The sequence below is a fragment of the Prenolepis imparis genome, unplaced genomic scaffold (assembly GCF_030444845.1).
Source record: "Prenolepis imparis isolate NDT839.2.m4 unplaced genomic scaffold, iyPreImpa1.0 SCAF_4, whole genome shotgun sequence".
NCBI classification, from domain to species: domain Eukaryota; kingdom Metazoa; phylum Arthropoda; class Insecta; order Hymenoptera; family Formicidae; genus Prenolepis; species Prenolepis imparis.
The window spans coordinates 14,021,242-14,043,330 of NW_028141162.1; the positions used below are offsets into that span (position 1 = coordinate 14,021,242).

The following is a 22,089-nucleotide window of genomic DNA, read 5'->3' on the forward strand; positions in this document are numbered from 1 at the left end:
TATCTGCCTATTTTAGCTCTTTCGTGCAATCTTGCATATCGGAGAAAATTCGAGCATGGAGGTAAGTTTTGCATAAAATGTTTAATATAAGATATGCCGGAATTTTGATATCCTACTATCAAAATTCTGTCAATACTTTAAATCAGTTTGAAAATTTAATCTGAGAAAAATCAGCATATAAAACATTTTTAATAATGACAGCAAATATAATAATTAAAATTTATTTCGTTTTCACCATTATGTAATAAGAATCGTAAATAATTAGTCAGAAAAAGCGCGCGCGCGCGCGAGAGAGAGAGAGAGAGAGAGAGAGAGAGAGACATCATTTCTGAAATATTTAGATGCTACATTGCAGTCTGTCTCGAATTCACGTGTGTTAATAATGCAATATTCTGGAATTTAATATTGGATATACGTACTTGTAAATTCAAGCGGAAGAAGAACTCCGGAATTTTTCAAATCGACAAAGCGCTCTGGATACGAACTTTCAAATCGCGGAAGCTGAGGAAAGCTTGAATCTTTTTTTTTTGTTTTGTTAATCCTGGAGAATTGTTTTTCTTATCCAATCTTATAAACAATATATTTACGATACTTTTCTAGAGATAATATGGAATTCTCACGTCGAGATCAACGAACGATTAATTTGTGCATCAATGTTTCTGACTTAAAATATTCAATAAAAATTATTAAATTAGATCATTTCTTTTAGTAAAGACGATAAATAAAATTAATTTCACAAAATACGTTTCTAAATAAAATATTGAATATTCTGCTTTTTTAACAATTTATTGTGTAATAAAAGAAGGGCATTTCGAATGTTATGATTAAAAATATAGTTTAAAAAATACATTTTTAATCATATATATTAACGTATTGTATAATGATTATTTTGATATTGGTTCAAATTAAATATCGACTTTTAAATATGCGAAATGTGATAAATACATGAGCGAAAAAAATGTGTTTTTGAAACAAATTGCTTTTATGTCTATTTACGCATCGTTCATGTGCCGTTTTAATATATTAAAGTTTGTATTTTAATAGACTGCATATACATATATTAACTCAAATAATAGGAATATTACTCATCTTCATCTTATGGTATACGAGAATAATGCTCATTATATAGATTATCCATTGATGTCAATTGTGATATTTATTACTTCGGAAATAATGTAATTGTCAAAACGGTAATAATATTTCCGATATAAAGCATATTTTGATATAAATATCTCAATACATCAAAATATCAGAAATTCTATGGAAAATTGATATACTTCACACGATATTTTATAGTTCATACGATAGCCATATTTAGCACATTCTGTCTGTGCGCGAATTATCTATCTTTGTAAAATATCGATTGCACAGAATGTCCTGAAACCATTGGATACCCTTTTAATCGATTTTTTTATCACGTTGGATATAAATATTTTAAATCGTTAAATACTCAAATTGTCGATATTTTCGCTAAGAAAAAATAGATTTCTAAAATCTAATAAAAGGATAAAACCATTTTGCCAATGATTTTCGAACATTCCACACATAGAGTCATATAAAGCAAACATATTACAAATTGAACAGTATTTCAAATTATAAAAAATATTATTGGCAATTTTATGATCACCAATAATAACATGTCAAACTCGCGTCAAAGGGCGTTTTACATTTCGGTTTTAAAAAGGAAAAGATGTTACTTTTGGAATATTCGCGCATCAAATATACGAGTCTGCTCTCTGGAATATACATATACTTCAAAAATATAGCGAGTGGACGAAGCCGAGGTACACACATGCGCTGCGGTTAGTTATATGGATTTCCACGGAGGATTACAGGGGGGAGGGGGGCAAGAGGTTGCGGGTCAAATGGAAAAATTCGCTCGATATTATTTCAAACTTCTTTGAAACACGGGGTAGATATGCCAGACTCGCCCGGTCTCTCACGCACGTGCAGCGTAGGGTAACAGTCAAACACTTGGCACCAGCCGGCGCCTGGTATGTGACATGAATATTTGTTTCTAATAAGATATGCCGCTTTGCCAGCGCCATTTGACACACCTCTAGCCGTGCTTACGTTACAATTATCGCGAGAGACGGTATCGATCAATTTCCTAATAGTGTTAAAATGAACGTAATTGGATATCGAAGATATATTTGGACGCGATTTAAAAATTTATCGTGCTCAATTAACCATTTAAATTTATATCATAAAGATACTTTCGCAGATGAAGCTTACAAATGCCGCCGAGACATACGAAATAAAAAGTAATTTTAAAAAATTAAAAAAAGAATTGTGGAAAATATCGAAATTGCACAATAGATATATGTGAAAAATAAAAATTAAATTGATTTGATTTGTTAATTTAATAATAATAAAGATTTTTATTTACTTATATATAGAGAGAGGGACTTTTTAAAGTGTTGGAGAATGCTGCAAAAAACAAGCTAAATACTGCTTCGATGCAACTTTTATTTTAAAACTTTTATTTTAAAACTGAATGTCTCTTTGTCTTTGCTACGGAGCAATATTCATTATACCATTATCGTATCAATCTTCATTTAATAATGTTTATTGCAATGATTTCAATTTCTTACTGCATTCAATAAACACTTGAAACAAGATACGCAATTGTAAGACACGCAGGTCTAATGCAGTTCTGAGAGCAAATCATGTAAATTTCGCCGCGCTTGCATTACAACATCAACTAGGAAACGGGATCCAGTTTCCTTACTGGATTTCGATTACGCAACCATTGCAGCGTGAGACTCATCTTGCAATATTAATTCTATTAATACGAACTTTAATCGTTTGTCTTCCGTAAATAAGCTTGATAGTGATGATTATGTTTGATGTGTAGCCCTTATTTTTAAGACTTTATGTATTCAATCTTAATTCTTAATATAATCTTATATATAACTTGTATAAATTCCATGAAGAAAATCTCTCTAAAGATATATAAATGTGCGCGCATGATATTGCGTGAAGAGAAATTTCGAAAACTTACGGTTAATAAGTACGTAATATCGAATAATAATATTGTTTCGCGTGTATCGATTCTTCAAGGCAACTCATAAGATGATTATCCTGTAGACCTAGAAATTCGCGAAATTCTACGCACATAGTTTCCCTTATATCGTACACTCCATGGAATTTCCCTTCGAGGCATCGACCGGAAATGCTAACAATTGGCGTGCTAGCAACAACGAGAACTAATAATCTCGAGCAAGTCCTCTGACTGATACCCGGAATGTTTAATTAAGATTTGTGAATAAAGAGTGATATACATATATATATATATATATATTTATATATATATATAATATACATATATGTATATAATGTATATGTTACTAAATTTCTACTAAAATTCATATTATAAAAAAATGTAGTATCTCTCAATTTGTTCTGCATCGTAAGATCAAATTAATATTATTAGTATGTATAATATTATCTTGTTAGTAGCGAAAAAGAGAAAAAGAGATATATATACATAAATATATCATAAAAATCTTGCTTATTTTATATAATAAGTAAGAATTTTATTATGTATGTATGTATGTATGTAAGGGAATAATCTATAAATATAACAAAAATTAATGTAATTAAAAAATTAAAGAATGACTTTCTTAATTCTCTCTGCCTATCATTGTGAAAATGATCACTCAACGTTTTCTAACAGCGGAATCATCAGTATATCGTAACACGTAGGCAAGGCAGGTAATTCGGCTCGGAAATTCGCGCAGCATTTATCCGTAACATCGTAGCTTTGCGATGTCGTCGTCGAACCTCTTCCACGTAGGATTAGCTAGACACTCTGCTCAGGTGGCGAAAGGAGAGATCACGAGCCTTTTATGGGGCTGCTTCGCATCGCATTAACGACGAGATGGATCACGTCCCTCCACGCTCGTAAAGTAATGCACGCCGGACTTTGTTTAGGTCCTCCGTGAAAGTGCACGTAAGCCGTTTCATGTCTCTGGTCTCTCTCTGCTTTTCATTCCTCAATCTCTCTTTCTTTCTCTTTATTTAGCTATCTATCTATCTTTCTTTCCCCATTTTAAGTCCGATCAACCCTCTCTCCTTGGACGACATTTTCCTTTCTCCCTTTTTTTTTTATTTATATGTTCCCCTTTATGTGATAGAACACTCCTCTCCCGCGTCCAACTATCGTCGTTTGGTACGGTCGTCACAGTCGACGGAAGCAAATTGCATCCAGATCCTTTCCCTTCCTTCAGTATTACGCATGCGATGGGTTCGGCGATCCCCTCGAGCGCGACACGAACGCGAATTCTCATCTCATTTCTCCAAATTGATTAATTTGCAAAAATAACAAAGAACCTCGAATAACAATTGTTATATAACGATGTATATACAATAATTAAATGTATATTGAATTCTAAATATTTTTATAAATTAGATCATTTTTTCGGTATCTGATAAAATTATTGCATATCACGTTAAGTTAAACTTTTTTTCTGATTTATTTAATTCCTAAGTTGTGTTTCTAATTTACTTAATTTTTAATTTATCTTATGTTGAAAAAATTCTAGAAATAATAAAAAGCTAACAAAGTGTAATTATTTTTATATATATTGGAAAATTGATCGAAGCAAGGGAAAATATTGTATATATTATTTTATGATTTCAAAAAGTGCAAAGCAATCTCACAAAATTAAATAAAAAAAAAACAAATTTAAAAAAATATATAATATATATATTTAATATATTATATATTTTCTTAAATATATATAATAAATATATTAATAAAATATTTAAAATTTTTATCGTTCAATATATATGAACTTATTTTATTTTTGTAATCAGAAAATAAGTAATTGATATGGCATACTTTTTTATAATTGATTGATTAGTTTAGTTTTTTTTTTGTCAATGAATCAACATGTATCGATTTTTCTTTTTTTTCTTCTATATTTTTTCGATAGAACACAAAAGAATAACGTGGTAATTATTAAGATTCGATTAAAAAAATTATTAAGAATGACCCCCTTTTGTTTTATTAGATAGAATTAAACAGCCTGTCGCGTCTTTAAAAAAGCAAAATTCCAACGTTAAATCTACTTTTTCGTCTCTCGTTCAACCTGCTTTATGTCGCTTCTTTATTATCACATACAGCGAATCTTTTCTTCTGCTCTCGATCTTGTTTTGCTCATCTGAAATGCGCCAAGAGCACAATTCGACCTGGTTGGTAATTACCGGGAATATCTCTCGACTCGGGTCAATGTTGCCTCTCAGTTTGCTCTCATTCTGATGCGAGATACGCGCGCATAAATAACGAAATTTTATTTTTTGTTTAATTCGAAGGAGCTCTAGCTTATTGGAAATTTAACTCTAAAACACCGTTACCAAGATATTTCATATCAAAATTTAAAAATTAATTAATAATTCATAGCCTTCTTTTTTACTTTTCTTGAAAAATCATGTGCACAAAGACGAATCAGTTTCTAAAGTTAAAAAAAGAGTTGTTTTCTGTCCTATATATATTAATAAGCATGACATTTGTGACTCCATTTATCTTCATTTTAAAGAAGTAGTTTTAAAGAAGAGTTGGTGTTTTTGCGGAAAAGCCTTTAATTAATATTTTATCTTTCAAATTCGCGTATCTCTCTCTTTAGTCTCACACGATAATGAGACTAGTTTCGTACTAATTTTTCATTAGCGACTGATTTTTAACAGCGGTGTTTGAAATAAAACTACTATATATATAAATGACCAAATATATATATATATATATATAATTATTCCGCCACGTCGTTTCAACACTGAACTATATTTGATACGCGCAACCGTCCGCAATAACAAATTCTCTTCTTATTCTTAAATTTGATTAATTCTGGTGAGCAAAATATATTATTATCTGAGAAATATCTCATCTGTCAACAAATTTATCTTTTAAATATCAATATCTCGCTGCTGTCCGTCGATTAAAATTAGTCTTCTAATTCGTTTGTATCAAGCTTATTATAAATTTCATGCAAAAAATTGTTAAATAAACATATATATAATATAATATAGTTTAATATTTCTTATATTTCACATTTCTCAAGAATACTCATATTAATATTCTTGTTTTTATCGATATATAAAAACCATGATCAAAAAAACCGACAAGTTAGCGACATGTTTATCGTAATTTTTAAAAATTATATAAAATTAAGTAAATTTTAATAAAAGAAAGGGCAATATCTGATTTTAGTCTTATTTTATACATCACTCCCACGCATTCCTTTTTAATAAAGCGATAAATTTTTTTTACGATTTTTATGATTTTTTTATGATTTTGCAATTTATTATCAACAAGAAAATTAGTTAAAAATGAAGCACAAAACTACTTAGAGATATAGTACAACTGCTTTTGACTAATTTTTAGACTGTTGATAGTCTTGTAAAATGTTATAATAAATTTTTTTTTGTTAATTAAATTTAAACACGCTACTATTTTTAAACACAATTTTGTGTAGATTTATATAATATCCAATTCTTTTTCCTTAAAAAAATACTTAATTGCGGTATAAGATTCAAAATATGTACACATACGTATGATTTTCTCTTTTATAGCTGAAGAAATGTATGATTATACATATAGATTTAAGAATTATAATAAGAAGAACGCAACGATATATGATCCATTTCTGTGCATTGACGCGCTAATAATTGATTATCGATTGTCTGTCACGATTGACACGATAAATTGCATCTCGACCTTCTTTTCTTTCCCATTGGTATGCTGACCGCTTGTGATATGTCCACTTCTTGAACGGATATGACTTTTGGTATCTGGCCATAGCATTTTAATTAATAAAATCGATCGCAACGAATAATCCAGCTGTCTATAAGGACATATAACATTGCATGAAAAAAATAGAACCCAAGAAAAGAAAAGAAAATTGTGTGTGCACGAATAATACGAACATATATAATTATATATACGTTTAACAATACTTGACATATTATCTTTGGAATATTTGTAGCTATAAATATTTAGTATTACTTTAAGACTCCGTTTCTAACCGACAAAGTGACGTAAATTCAACCACGTATGTGTACAAATTCAACGTCTTTCTTGCTAGTAAAAGTGAACCAGCGCCTGGTGATAAGACGATTTCGTTTGTGCGCGGAGGAAAATAATCCTGAGTTATGCGATACCTCGCCATCCTCGAAATACTTCTTGAGGATGACCCATTTCGATACGGTTAGTGAAAAATGACACGCCGACTATGGCAAGCACTTTATATAACCGGTGAATAAAACTTTTTAATATGGGAAAATATTAGTTTTTGATGACAGTATACATATAATAAATGTCTTAAAATTGTCAAATCTGTAAATTAGGGAAACTTGTAACTATCAATTGATAGATAAAAGTATTCTTTAATATATCGCAACGCACATAATCTTAAAATATACCTAAAAATTTCTTTTAAACTCGAATTTTTTGTTCGTTCATTAATTTCTATTACGTGATAAATTCCACCAACTCTTAAGTTCGAGATTTGTTAAATTTATGAAAAGTTCAGAAAATTTATTTCACTGCAAAGAGTCTCAATTGCATTAAAACAATTCAGATTTCCACCTGCTGCGTAACGGTTAAGCTATTCAGGTATTCTTTCCCAGGCAGCTTTACAATCCGTTGAGAGCAATTCTCGCGACTTAAGTTTGCGGTCGCGATGCCAAGAACGCCTGCCGTCTAGAGCTAACTATTATATGCGGATTTTGGGAAGAGGAGAACGGTAACATATATCTTTCAAACGAGGCAATTAGAAACTATGGATGCCGAATTTGTCTTATTAGAATCAATAACTCATTTCGCAATATTCCTGATATAAAAAAAATAAACTTATCCAGCCTTATACTCTATATCTACAGCTTCTAATAGATTGCAAAAATGAATAAATAAAGTGCTAAAAAAAATATCTGAATCCATGCATTAACATTTTAAGATTTTTCCAAAGAAGAATTTTCAGAAAAAACTATTTTATTAACTGTTTGTCAAAACGCGTGAAGCACTATAAACTATAACAGCTGTTTTCAAAGTTATAGTCGTCCACATTCATTTTATCTTGCCACTCGTAAAAGAAAGCGCTAAAAGCAAAGAAATAAATCAGATCCCTGGCGACTGCGCCGAATCATCGACTGTGACAACCGAGATGGAGAATCGGCGTAAAGGAAGAAAATAAAAAAAAAAAAAAAAAGAAAAAGATACGCAACGTCGTCATTATTATAAATGAGATTTACATTGCCTGACAGACGACCGAATATTTCAGTAGGTAAACCAATATATCCTCGCTTGTGCACATCCCCCCTCCCCCCATCCGCACATGCAAATAAAGCAGGTTGGCCAGTACGTGGCAAATATTTGTTTAGACTTTTCGTCAACGTACCGGCTCAGAATTGCATCGACGGCAAAGACGGTACTCCCCGTCAGAAAATCTCACCAATTTTAATATCATCCTATATATTTGGATGACATTTATTATAATATAAAACTGCGCAAGTCGCGATGAAGAAGAGTGACGTTTTCGATCGAGAAAGAAAGATAATTTTAATTCGTCACGCTAGATTCGAGACGTCCTCACACTTTCCATAAAAATTTACTCCAACTATTGATATACAATAATAGAAGTTTCAGAGATTAAATTAGAAGTGAAATAAAAAATTAATTAGTCTGTCAATATATGCAATGTCTGATCGCGAACAAAACTATATTTGCGCGGTGCAAACCGACATACTCCTTTACGCACACACACTTGTTTATATATGTATACATACATATTCCTCTAAAAAAAGAAATAAAAATATCAATTTCCAACTAAAAGATTACTTAAGCATACTAAAATAATATACTAGATTACTACTTATTCAGTAATCCGCCAATAATCATTAACTTAATAGGAATATCTTTATACAGCTGCTTTTGATAATAACTATTTTAAATAAATTACGAACTTGTCCTAATGTGCGATTAATACATTTTTATGACAAAGAACATTTTTTGCTATACTGGACACAATTAAAGTCAATAACGTTTCGCATTTTAAGTATGTGTGTGTATTTTGCATCAGCACTTTCAATAAAAAAAAATTGCAACAGACATATAAATGTAACAAAAGTCAAGTTTTATATGTCGTGAAGGCAACGTAATTTCTTTCTTGACCAAATAAACATTTAAAAGTAAAAATGTATTAAAAATATACGATAAATTAATTAGAATTTTATTTTTACGTCAATCTGCATGCCATTGTTAAGAAAAATTACTTCTCCTTTATTTCTTCATTTTTTTTTAATGGATATTTTACTTGCGAATTTTTCTTTTCACGACAACAGGGGAAGCTTGTACAGACGATTTTATTTTTCTTGTCTACTCGTTATCATGTGATGCATCCATCGTCTAGCATCGTCTTTTTATTTCATAGCAATCATGCGAACAGAACGAACAATTATTAAATTCACGACAAGAGTCACTTCGTGCTCAGCAATTTCCATGTGTCGCGTTCTTTCATTACGCTGAAGATTATCGACGTAATACCGACGAGCTTGTTAAATTTTAGCTGATGTACATTCGAAATATTGTCAATAATGCTCAACGACGAACGCACGTGTTATTTCAGTTATTTAAAAATAAAGTAAATTAAGTGATAAAATTACTCTACATTTCGTAAATATATAAATTTAGCGGTTTCAAGTTATATAAATTATGACCTAGTGTATGCATTATCTATACTTCAGTTACAAGGGGAAATGTTTACACCATATGCAATACTGCTTATCAATCAAGTACTATATTTTTGCAATTACGCTACTTTGTTGTATCAAGCCATCATAGTATCTTAAAAATTATTATTCGTATCAATAAATGTCGATAGTTTTTTTGCTTTTTAAATAATATGTTTCAATGTTTTAATTATTCAATGTTTAATTTGAATACTTGAATAAAAAGAATCTGTTTCCTGTTTTTAATTGAATCAGATTTGCAAATAAATGGCCAAGTAACAGCAGAGAAGACGCTTTCTTCTCTTTTTCTAGATTGAGGAATAATCGGAAGTTATCGATTGACGCGACGGAATCGGAATATCCGGGAGACGAATGCACAGTTGGAATTGAGAGTCCTGTGAGCAAAGTGAGAACGGCAAGCGCAAACCCAAAGAAGAGGACTCGCTCGAAGACTGAAAGAAAATGATCGAGGAGAGCTCATTGATGCCGCGGCACAATGGACGGAGTTCACTTCTTCGATGAGCCTCGTTAATCAGCATCGCGTACCGATTTTATAAAGAGAGGGAAGAGAGGGAATACTGCAATCTCTTATTGTATCACCCATTAACATGTCCAATAGTTGTCATAATGACAAGTAATGAAGTACAAAGTAACATTAATTGACATGTCAAAGTAATTTCGCAATGATTTTGTAAGATTGATGTCAAATATTTTTTTCTAAAGTTTCAATAATAAAAGATTAATATTTTTTTCTAACAAAAAAAAAACTGAGAGAAATTCTTTTTATATGCAAAATTTAATTTACAACACATGTATGTATTAAACCATTTGTTGCAATTTTTTTATTCGCGTACAAATTCTTGCAACTAGTTACCGTATTACGATCAATATTCCAACTCTGCACTTTTATACGTATGCTTACATGGATCTTTCAGGATACAGAATCGATGCGAACATTACCGGAGCATAAACGCATTTCAAAATTGATCGACAGAACCGCAAGAGAGCGGAGGAAGCAGGAAACGGAAAAAGATTGATGATTTCGCGGCGAAAATAAAAAAGGAGCCACGCGGGCTTGCCTACTTTTGTCTGGAGCCTAGGAAATTTTCCAAGTTATATCATTAATTATATCGCGATATAGTTGATTTACATCGGCAGCGGCGCGAGGATACGGTAGGTCGATAGTTTCGCGACGTCGATGTCGGCTTATAGTAATGATTCAGTGTTCGCTCGTTCGTTTCGCGAACGAACGGGCGGCGCGCGAAATTGTTTAAAAATCGTCTCTTCACTCGCGCGCGTCCCGCTCTTATTTAAGTCGTGTACACGCTCTGGAGAGAGAGACTTGTCCGGACGCGGCCCCAGGTGGATTGCAGTATTCTCCTGTCAGGCCGCGGCCTATTAATTTTGTCGCGCTAATCTCCAATCTGCGTCTCCTTACTTCGCAAAGTATTACGTAGGATCCGTGACTCCAGCCGCGACAAGCAATACTCGTTATAATAAATCGTTTTGCGTCCTAATCCCCGGGCCGCGAGATTTCCTAAACGCAACTTGCGTTTCTGTCGGATCTCGGAGACGTACCGGATCTTCCCGTACGAATTTTGATAAATGTATAGTTTGACATCTTCTTCTTCGATTGTACATCCGACCAAAACATATATTTCAGCTTGCACATGTAGTTTCTTTAAAGAATGAAATTTTCCAAAAAATATTCTTCAAGCGGCAAAAAAACTGTGCGATAGCCAGCAGTAATTATGATTTTTCAACTCGAGATATCGTCAAAACAAGATTTATCCCAAACTAAATGAACGAATAATAATTTTGGCTTCTCTACATATATATATCAAATATTTATTATGGTTCATAATTTTTTTCTCAATATGAAAATCTTTAAAATCTTCAAAATATAACTCAACAAAAAAGTATGTAAAAGAACAATTAGGAATTAAAAAATGTTACAATTGAATAAAAATAATTGTATAATCGAACGAGAAAAATAATGCATTGTTTTCTAAATTTGAATATACCTTTCTTATACAAGTAGTAGTTTTTCATTCTTTTTGAGTTCTTTTGCTTGCTCGTTACTTAAATAATGCATGCAAGTTGCAAGTTTTATTTTACTATATCCAAACTAAATCGCATTGAAATGGGAAGCATGCTCCTCAATTGTTGTTCGAAAAAAAGAAGAAATATATCATATCTCTCGCCAAGCAGAAAGAGTATAAGAAACACTTTACGCAACGCAACGAGCATCATTAAAGACTGCTTTAACGTTTAAGAATGCCGAGAATTCTCTCCTTTAAAGTTTTCTCCTTTGCACCGTCCGTTAACAAAAGTGTCGCTTACATCTTGTTACATTTATAAAACGGCACGTGATATTTTGAAACGCGATGCATAGCGTCGACAAAGGGTACGACAATTGTACGTTATATATTTTTCAGACGAGTATGCAGTAAGATAAACAGCGTTTTTAATGCACACCACCTGAATTGCTTCGAAGGAAGTTAGACCAAATTTTACGAACTTGAATTTTATTTGATATAAATTTCGATCCAAGTTGCGCAAATATAAATTAATATCTTAAAATTTTTTAAAATAATTCAACACTCACCAATTTGATGTGCGGAATTGTAGACAATGTTAATCTGTAAAATATAAACGTATAAATATTATATAAAACAATTATTAAAATATTTAAATCATTTATAATATTTCAAATCATTTTTTGAAATATTAAAATTAATTTGAAAATTTAAAAATTAATTTTAATGTTTCAAAAAATGAATATATTATGCGCATAGTTAACTTTTGTTATTTACTTTAAGATATTAAAAAACTACATAATTTGCAAGAAATATATTTTAAAGAAAGATAGAAATAATCGGAAATAATTATAAAAAATATTTAAATTAAAATATTTTACTATTTATTTTTACTATTAAATATTTTAATTAAAATATTTAATAGTAAAAAAAATCTAGGTACGTGCGCATTACATAAATAATTATATCTACATATCTTTTAAATATAATACAATGTAGAAATTGTATTTTATATACATATACAAATATTTATTATTATTAAATATTCTAAGTATTTTTCAAAATATAAAAAAATCCAGGATATTTTATATTCAATATTATACATTCAATATTATACAATGTAAAATTTGAATCATTATCGCAAGGATAAATAGATAATCTCACAAATAACAAGTGAAAAGTTAAATAAATTATAAATTATATTTACCCTATCGTGGCTCCGCCGTTGCCCGATGCCTCTCCGGGCCACCTCTCTCTCTCTCTCTCTTTCTCTCCGCACCGTTCCTTTATGGCACTCACTCGAAACATTTGCACTCGCGTTATTTTTTTCGTTCGCGACGCGCAACGACGCCCGGATTTTAGATATCACAATTCGACGCGTTTCGTTTAAAGATCGCGAGAGCTTATTCGCGCGCGAACAAAACCGATGCTCTGTTTTCGCGTCGCCGTTTTTTTCAAGGCGCACTTATCTGAAGGCCTCATCGAACGACGATGATGCGGCGACTCCTTCACGACGCACTCAGGAGTCGCCGATATTCCAAGAAATGGGCACTACATTTCACTATCTTTTATATATCACAATTCAACGACGTAGAAATCGGATCGACAACGCCGAAAAACTCTGGAAATTCGCATCGAAAGCGCAACGATAATTCAATCCGCCCGTGTACATAAAGACTCGCCCGTGCGATCGCGATCACGATGTCGGTACACGATTTCGCGACGCGATCGGATTTGTACGATAATCAAGTACGTACAAACACTAAACTCACACTCGTACTGTCATGGACCGGCGATGAGCGCGCAAACTTTGATCGCGAACCGAAAATACATCTAGCAACAGACAGGCTTGTGCCAGTTACGGGACGCGCAGCACGCCAAGGTCGCGAAGTCGTAATGGCGGTGGTCGCGGCGTACGTGCGAAGCTTGGCTCGGCTCGGCTTGGCTCGGCTTGGCTCGGCTCGGCTCGGCTCGGCTCGGCTCGGCTCGGCTCGACTCGGCTCGACTCGGCAGTCCGGGCAACTCCAATTGATAACTGTAAAAAATATTAATCGAGTTTAAAGAATTATGACATATTATTTAAAAGATATTATTTTATTTTTTATAACATATATACTATTTTAAAAATTAATTAGCAATTATCTCCTTAATCAGCTAATTTCTGTCAAAAAATATTATAATCGCAGATAGATCATTATTATAACATATTTACAACATATTACTATTTTACATTTTATAACATATTATTATTTCAAAATTTAATTAACAAATTAACACCTTATTAATATTTTTCGTCAGAAATCAGCTGACACAATATATGTTATAAAAATTATATTAATAATGTTATAAAAATTAAAATAATAATATGTTTTAAATAGAGAGAATGTTATAGTACTTTAAACTCGATTAATATTTTTTGACAGTAAGCTGATTTCTGTCATAAAATATTATTAGTTTAAAGTATTATAACATATTATTTATAACATTATTATTTTAATTTTTATAACATAATATTATTTCAAAATTTAATTAGCAAATTAACGCTTTAATCAGCTGATGTATGTCAAAAGATATTAATAAAGCGTTAATTTGGTAATTAAATTTTAAAATAATATGTTAAAAATATTAATATAGTAATATGTTGTAAATAATATGTTATAATGCCATATCGCAGATATGGCATTATAACATATTATTTACAACATATTACTATATTATTATATTATATTAATATTTTTTGATAGAAATCAACTGATAATTGTCAAAAATATTAATCGAGTTTAAAGAATTATAACATATTATTTAAAACATATTATTTTACTTTGTATAACATATTTTTATTTTAAAAATTAATTAGCAACTTAACGCTGTAATCAGTTGATTTCAGTCAAAAAATATTAATAAAACATTCATTTACAAATTAACACATTAATATTCTTTGTCAGAAATCAGCTGATTAAGGAGTTAATTTGCTAATTAATTTTTAAAATAATATGTTATAAAAATTTAAATAATAATATGTTTAATAATGCAAATTAACTCCTTAATCAGCTGATTTCTGTCAAAAAATATTAATCGCAGATAGGTCATTATAACATATTATTTACAACATATTACTATTTTACATTTTATAACATATTATTTTAAAATTCAATTAACAAATTAACACCTTATTAATATTTTTCGTCAGAAATCAGCTGACTATATGTATATGTTATAAAAATTATATTAATAATGTTATAAAAATTAAAATAATAATATGTTTTAAATAGAGAGAATGTTATAGTACTTTAAACTCAACTAATATTTTTGACAGTTATCAGCTGATCTTTGTCAAAAAATATTAATCGCAGATAACATATTATTTACAACATATTATTATTTTAATTTTTATAACCTATTATTATTGTAAAATTTAATTAGCAAATTTTTATTACTAATATTTTATGATAGAAATCAGCTGATTAAAACGTATTATATAATAATATATAATATGCAAGATCTAAAATATATTTAGTATTCGCCCTTTAAAAAATACTTTGATATTATAAACATTGTTTTGTATTGTGTTCAAACCTAGCGGATCCTGACGTCGATAATGGGGGGGGGGGTTTTGCAAAATTATTTTACTTAATATTTTTGGTTTCATGATTAGCTTTTATTCCAGGATCAACGACGTCGATAGCTCTTTAATGTTTGTTTTTCCTTATTTATATTTTTTAAACAAATTCAGCAAAACTGTTTCTTTTGCCAGTGTATATATATATATATATATATATATATATATATATTATATAGATATAAAGAATTTCTCGCCTAATTATTTTCATGCAACGAAATTATCTCATCATTTCGTCCTATGTCTGACTTAATCTATACTTAACTCCTTGAATGCGTAATAATTTACAATGTATCTTATACATACATATTGTATATATTATATAGATATAAAGAATTTCGCCTAATTATTTTCGTGCAACGAAATTATCTCATCATTTCGTCCTATGTCTGACTTAATCTATACTTAACTCCTTGAATGCGTAATGAGTATAATTTACAGTGTGTATCTTATACTTATATATATACACTAGCGGATCCTGACGTCGATAGCTCTTTAATGTTTGTTTTTCTTTATTTATATTTTTTAAACAAATTCAGCAAAACTGTTTCTTTTAATTTGCGGGGGGGGGGGTTAACCCCCCCCCAGGACCCGCCAGTGGTTCAAACTAATTGTGAATTAAAAACTCACAATAAAAATAAAAAACAAATATTAATTAAATTATTACACTATAGCTTTACTATTTTTACTAATTTGAAATTCGATTGAATAAAAATATCCTATCAGATATAAAATCACGTCAAATTACATAATGTCATTAAAATGATGTATTTGATTGCACGAGTTTTTCTACGCGAAGAAAACAGAATTCTCCGTCGACATGAAATAAACGGTAAAATATTCATTACACGGATATAACTTATGTTAGTCCCGATGCAATCAAATGCATGCCCGAGGGCAAGCAAGTTGACAAGATACAAGTACATTCACAAAAATTATCGATGATTTTCCGCACATGTAAATTCGTGTATAAATAAATTATTTTGACACATCATGTATAATTTTTCTGATTTTTGAGCTTGATCTCGATGTCGCGAAATTAGAACCGGAGTATATTAAATTTTTATTGAAATCTACATATAAACTTCAATAAGAGAAAATATCAACTTTCTATTATAGGTTAAATCTCAGAAGAGAATTATTTTGAAAAGTACAAATTTAAGTAGGAAACAGACTAATTAGAGCTAAGCGTGAAAATTAGACGCAACCAACTTATTTAAAATCTTTATTTAATTTGACCGTTTCGGTGTCCTTTCTTTGGACCAGCTTCAGCAGATCGATTTAAATATTATTTTGTGTGTGTGTGTATATACATATATACTTCATTGAGGTCATAATGTTTTTCTCATCTTCAATCGCTTTAAAAACTTACCAAAGACGGGAATGTGAATCAAGACACATGAATTTTTTGTTAATCCATTTGCTAAAGATGGAATCCAAAGAAAGAACCAAAATGTTCAAATTAAAAACAAATGTTTTTATTAGCCTATTTCCTACCTGAATTTGTATTTATATATCAGAGCCTTTTCGTTTTATCATAATTTGAAAAAAAAAAAAACTTATTCTTAATTTTTGCACAATTTAAAACCTGCTGCCATATTGAGCATTTCTGCTAAGGGAAAATCAATTCCATATTGATCGAGGAATCTATAAATGAAACTTGTTTGTATAAAAAAAAAATTATTATAATTTACTATCTCAGAGACCGGGCAATCGCGACTTTATTCATAGCGTTCTAATTATTTTGCGGCCGCGGTTTCCAAGTGTCTTGACTGGTCATCGACGTAGCCGGCTCGTCCCGCTAACAGCCGCTCTACAATTTATGATTGGTTTCGCGGCGCACCGCGAGGTAGAAAAAAAAAAGAATGACGATAGAACAAAACAAATTATTTCATTGAATATTCAACAGTTGCCAGAAACAGATCCGTTATTCAGTGGTTACACCGACCGTTTGCCGATCGCTCGCGTCCGCGCGAACATGCTCCGGCCGCCACTCGAAATATGTATTTTCCGTTTGTATGGGGAAAATAAATAATATTTGTCGCCGACGCAATTCTCTCCCGCGCAATTGCGTATCGCGACGGCCGCGAAATATTTATCGAGAAATATTGGCCGGAAAATATCCATAGAATACGCACCCATATACGCTTGTTGTGTGTACATATGTATATATGTATATCGCAAGTGTAATTATATTGGATAAATGCATGATTTAGTCGCGTGCGACATGCGCTTTGAACAAAATCGAAAACCAACATGAGTACAAATTGTATTTTTTGTCGAGTGATCGGTGTCCACGCGTGTCTCACTTATCGAATACATTATATTTTCAAACATCTGCTCTCGATGAGAAGCATCTGCTTTTCGAATGCATCGAGAGCGATACATGTTGCCCTACTGAACCGTATCGAATGTCCAAAATGTAATAGTTTCGGTTTCGTATATCACGTGTAAAACACGTTTACTTCAATGACATTGTGTATTTAATGACATTGTCTACTGGCAGTACGTTCGAAGCTATTTAATATTGAGCTTGAAATTAATTTCAGTTTCGCACAATTCGTCGGCGATCGCAAGCTAAATCCGTGCGTGAATTAAAAATGAGATTTTTCCCGAAATAAATGAATCGACAATTAATTTATTTTCTAGAGAAGAACTGTGCTAATGTATATGTAGAATATGATAAAGTTCTTTGACTCTCTTTCTCTCTCTGTTAATTATCTATTTGCATTTTAATTTTACCGATTGAAGTAATTTTAATCAAAGAGTAGGAACATCATGCAAATAATCTTATCAATGATTCGATCGACGTGATCGCGGCTTCTCTCAATCGTTGACGGTCGCGCGAGATCAGAGATCGGAAATGATGCCGGAAGTCGCGGACGCATCAAACGGAACATCTATCTCTCTCGCGTCGCTTTTTGCCCCTAAACCCGTGAAATTTTCGCTTTACAAACTCCCAAACAGTTTATTGAATTATTCACCAGATAACGAGAGCTCGTCCTGGGCCGCCTAGAAGACAATTACCAGGAAACAGCTCGAGATAACAACAACAACAACAACGACCGACATCCTCGACAGTCAGCCTGTGTCGCGGGACTTTGTCGGATACGGCGCCGCGACACCACGACGACGACGACGACGACGACGACGACGACGATGATGACAGCAAGGGAAAGGGGTTGCGGCGCCCACCCGGCAGCCATTTACCGGGGAACATCCGACGCCGCCGTTATCTTTATAGTTTGACAGCGGTATCGCGATCGGCCGCGACTGTTAATTAACGCGGGCTTCTTTCGCGGGAGATTGAGACTGCAGAATATCACCGTATACGCATCGGTCCGTTTTCCCGGCGCGTACGCGGATGTTTGCATGTTTGTTGAGCGTATATAAGCGCGCGCACGTGTGTGCATGTGTATTATAGACCGCAGCTGTGTTATAGAACGAAATCGGAGAACTTGGGATTGGTATCGACGGCGTCTTCCGGAGTCTCGCGAACCGCGTTATTCGCCCCACGCCGGGTGAATCGCGCCCGACATGCTCCCATTTCCTTCTTGTATATACCCGTACATTTCTTATATTTCTCGAAGAGAAATAAAATTTATTACATTGTTGCGTAAAATAATATTAACGTCGATTTAACATCGATGAGCAATTTCCAGCACCCATTTTCAACCGAGATAGAAGCAATATTACCCTTCCCAGATGGTCTCACGTCAAAATCCAAGCGCGCAACTTCGGTCTCTCTCCCCACGCAATCTCCATTCTTATATAATCTTCTCTCTCGTTGCCTTCTTTAACTGCAAAACTACCAGCAGGGCGCTTCCGGCAACAGGAATGCCGTTACGCGGGAACTTTGCGCAAAGTCGGCACGTGTAATACTTTGAGGTCTGATTAAGCCTTGTGTGCGGTCGCCGCTGAGAACCCAAAGTGATGCTAATTAGTTTCGCCAGAGGAGACGACCTAGTATGTCACGAAATTTGCGAGAAACCACGTGCGTCCGGCAAAAAGGCAGGAGGAGGAACAGCAAAAAGAGAGAGAGATTAGCCTGTTAGTTCGCGCATTGCAGAGGCATCATTATTTTTACCGAGGATTCACGCAATTCCATCATCATTTCGCCAGGGGGTACCGAAATGGGCGGCCGAATTGCCATACACTCTTCTGGAATTGGCCGGACAGGAAAACACGAAGCCTGCCTGCTACTGCGTAGTCTGCCTGTTGAAAATTACGAGCAACGAGAAACGAGAAAGAGTTGCACGGTGCCATGGTCGCGATAAAGCGAGACAACGAAACTTTTGCAGCGGTTCACAATAAACCCCTCAACAATTCTACGTTTATCGCGGCTTTTATGTTTGCGGTCTTTACGAAACTTTACGGTATTCATCGGACGCGGTTATCGGAACCGGCGAAAATAACGATGCGTGTTTGCGTATGGCCCGTCCCGTCCCCTAATGTTCGCCGAGTTACGGTCAGAGCGATATTTCCTGGACACATTTGTTCCGCACAACTTGTTCTGCAAATCGACGACATATGGTATCTCATGCACTATATAGTATAAATATTTAATTATTTCTCACGATAACATTCTCAAAGACTACTCAAAATACTACTCAAAAAACGAGGTAAAATAGCATCGAAATTCGAGAAACCTTTTTATATCATTATAAAAATAAATAAATAACCTACGCATAAAAACAATAAAGAATAAAAACATAAAATTTGATGAACATCCATTAATACGAGAGACTCGACGACAATACACGGCGACTTCTCGCAGATATTTCCACCGATGCATTGAAACGCGATGCCACGAGAAAGATCTTAATCGTATGCATCTCGAAGTGCGTTTACACGAGGAACCCCCTCCTTTTTTATTCGCAGACGTCGCTCGCAGCGACGGTTCGATATCACAAGGATCTGAATGCGGAAAGCTCCGTGCATGCGTCATTCTATTGCAGGAACTGCGGCTGAGAAAGCGGTTGACGTTAGGTGTCCCGGATAATCGTGCTGTTCCGGCTGCAGAAACTGTTGCTGCTGCAGCAACCCGGCCGTAACAGTAGCACGCAGATGTCATCGATGCACTTCGTGTTTCGAGCAAATGGGATTAACGTCGCAACAACGTCTGCATCCGATATTACTACTTGCATTTGTCGATTATTATTATATCTTGAAAATAAAGATATACTATACTATCACACCCCGATCGAAAAATTCTTTTGTCTCATTTTTAAATCTCGTATATCACGCAATTAGAAACAATTTCACTAAAAAATCTTGCTTGTAAGGAAAAATTTTAATATCTCTATGCAATGTAAAAAATTATCATAGATATATTTCATTGTGATATAAATGTAAATGTATGTATCCAGTTTGAAAAATACGTAGAAATTCAATTATCATTTTCAGCATGAAATAATCAAAATGGGAATTTCAAATTTGTATTCGCGAATATTATGTTATCTTATCTCCAAGCAGGAAACAACAAATAATTAATCAAAGAATCAGAAGCGCAATATATCCGACGTATATAATTACACCAAATCGATAATTGCACCGCGATTCTTCCTTATCTCTCGTATTCGCACGTTGAAGAAACACATAATTATAGCACAGCCGATAGCGATCGATTGACCGAGGAACAATGTCGCGTAAATCCGGTTTAACGCGTATCGCGAGAAGCAGATTTTTTCGGATTTCCGCTGACGGATTCTCGCGAAGTGCCTAGACTTCTAAACCTCGAACAAGATTTAAAACAAATTAGAAAACATTATCAAGGCGACGACTCACCGCGAATGAAAATTCCTCTGAACAATTTCTTCAGCTTCGCTGCTACACGATATATGTAAGTCTATATCTGTCAAATACCCCCCGAAAGTTTTATCTATAGATTTTACCGTGTTCCTTTTCATTTCTTTTTCTTTTTATTTCTTCTTTCGAAACATTCATCCTTGCTTTAATCTTAGCAATCCTCGAACACTCTTTTCAATCCGTTTTCTCTTTCCTTCTCGTGCTTTTCGCACAATAAAGTATTACTTATCAAAATACGCGTTTTCTAAAGTCAAATCCTATTATTTCCGAGTCGCTGCGACTCGCCGTCTAATTAAATCGCTACCTGACTTATTAAACATCCGCGAAAGACGATTAGCGCTGGTGAAAAATTCCTCACTCTCAAATTAATGTGCGCGCACGATACGCAGAATTGTCAAAGTGAAAATTTTTAAATGCGTCTCGCTATTCGCATACCACACATTACGCGATTGTCCATTATTTATGAATAACTGTATTTACAACGGAGACTCCTATGAATATCTACGGAAAGCGTATTTCGCTCCCGCAATGGCATCAACGGTACGTGTGTCCTCATTTTCTAGCTACCGGGTATAGAATAGGAGCGCGCGCGCGAAAACTCGATCCCGTCCGTATCCTTGGTCCCTTCCACTCCCTTTTCATCCTTTCGCTGTTTTGTTCCGCTCTATACGTCCATTCCGTACGCTTCCTTTAACTTTCTACGAATCGCCGTCCATCCGTTTTCATCCTATGTTGCTATTCGCACTTCCGTTTCCCGCGTCACCCTCGTCGCCCACCCTCCTTTGTCCCTGGTACCCCGGGCCGGCGGATATCGCAATGTATTTAGCCGAATCCTTTCGACACGCGTTCTGTCAAAGTGAGAGCGCGAAGCGCCGCCGGAGCGCCGCGGGCTCCTGT

At 33.4% G+C, this 22,089-nt stretch overlaps 2 protein-coding genes across 3 annotated transcripts in view; one reads left to right on the forward strand and one right to left on the reverse strand.

Moving 5' to 3' along the window:
- Positions 1-18,548, forward strand: part of LOC145934929 (lachesin) — an 87,648-nt gene extending 69,100 nt beyond the window's left edge. The window contains exons 11-12 of one of the 2 annotated variants that reach the window (XR_014425131.1): positions 17-61; positions 18,372-18,548. The gene's annotated coding sequence lies outside the window, so the exon portion shown is untranslated. Of the gene's footprint in view, positions 1-16; positions 62-10,038; positions 10,389-18,371 lie in introns of those variants that run through there. The other variant, XR_014425130.1, reaches the window with a different exon arrangement.
- Positions 1-22,089, reverse strand: part of LOC145934932 (uncharacterized) — a 469,524-nt gene that overhangs the window by 229,537 nt on the left and 217,898 nt on the right. Inside the window, exons 13-14 of the mRNA XM_083035847.1 lie at positions 12,973-13,800; positions 12,335-12,368 (exon numbers count right to left, since the gene is read on the reverse strand). Coding sequence (XP_082891973.1) covers positions 12,335-12,368; positions 12,973-13,073 — 135 coding nt within the window. The 5' untranslated portion in view covers positions 13,074-13,800. The remainder of the gene's footprint in view (positions 1-12,334; positions 12,369-12,972; positions 13,801-22,089) is intronic.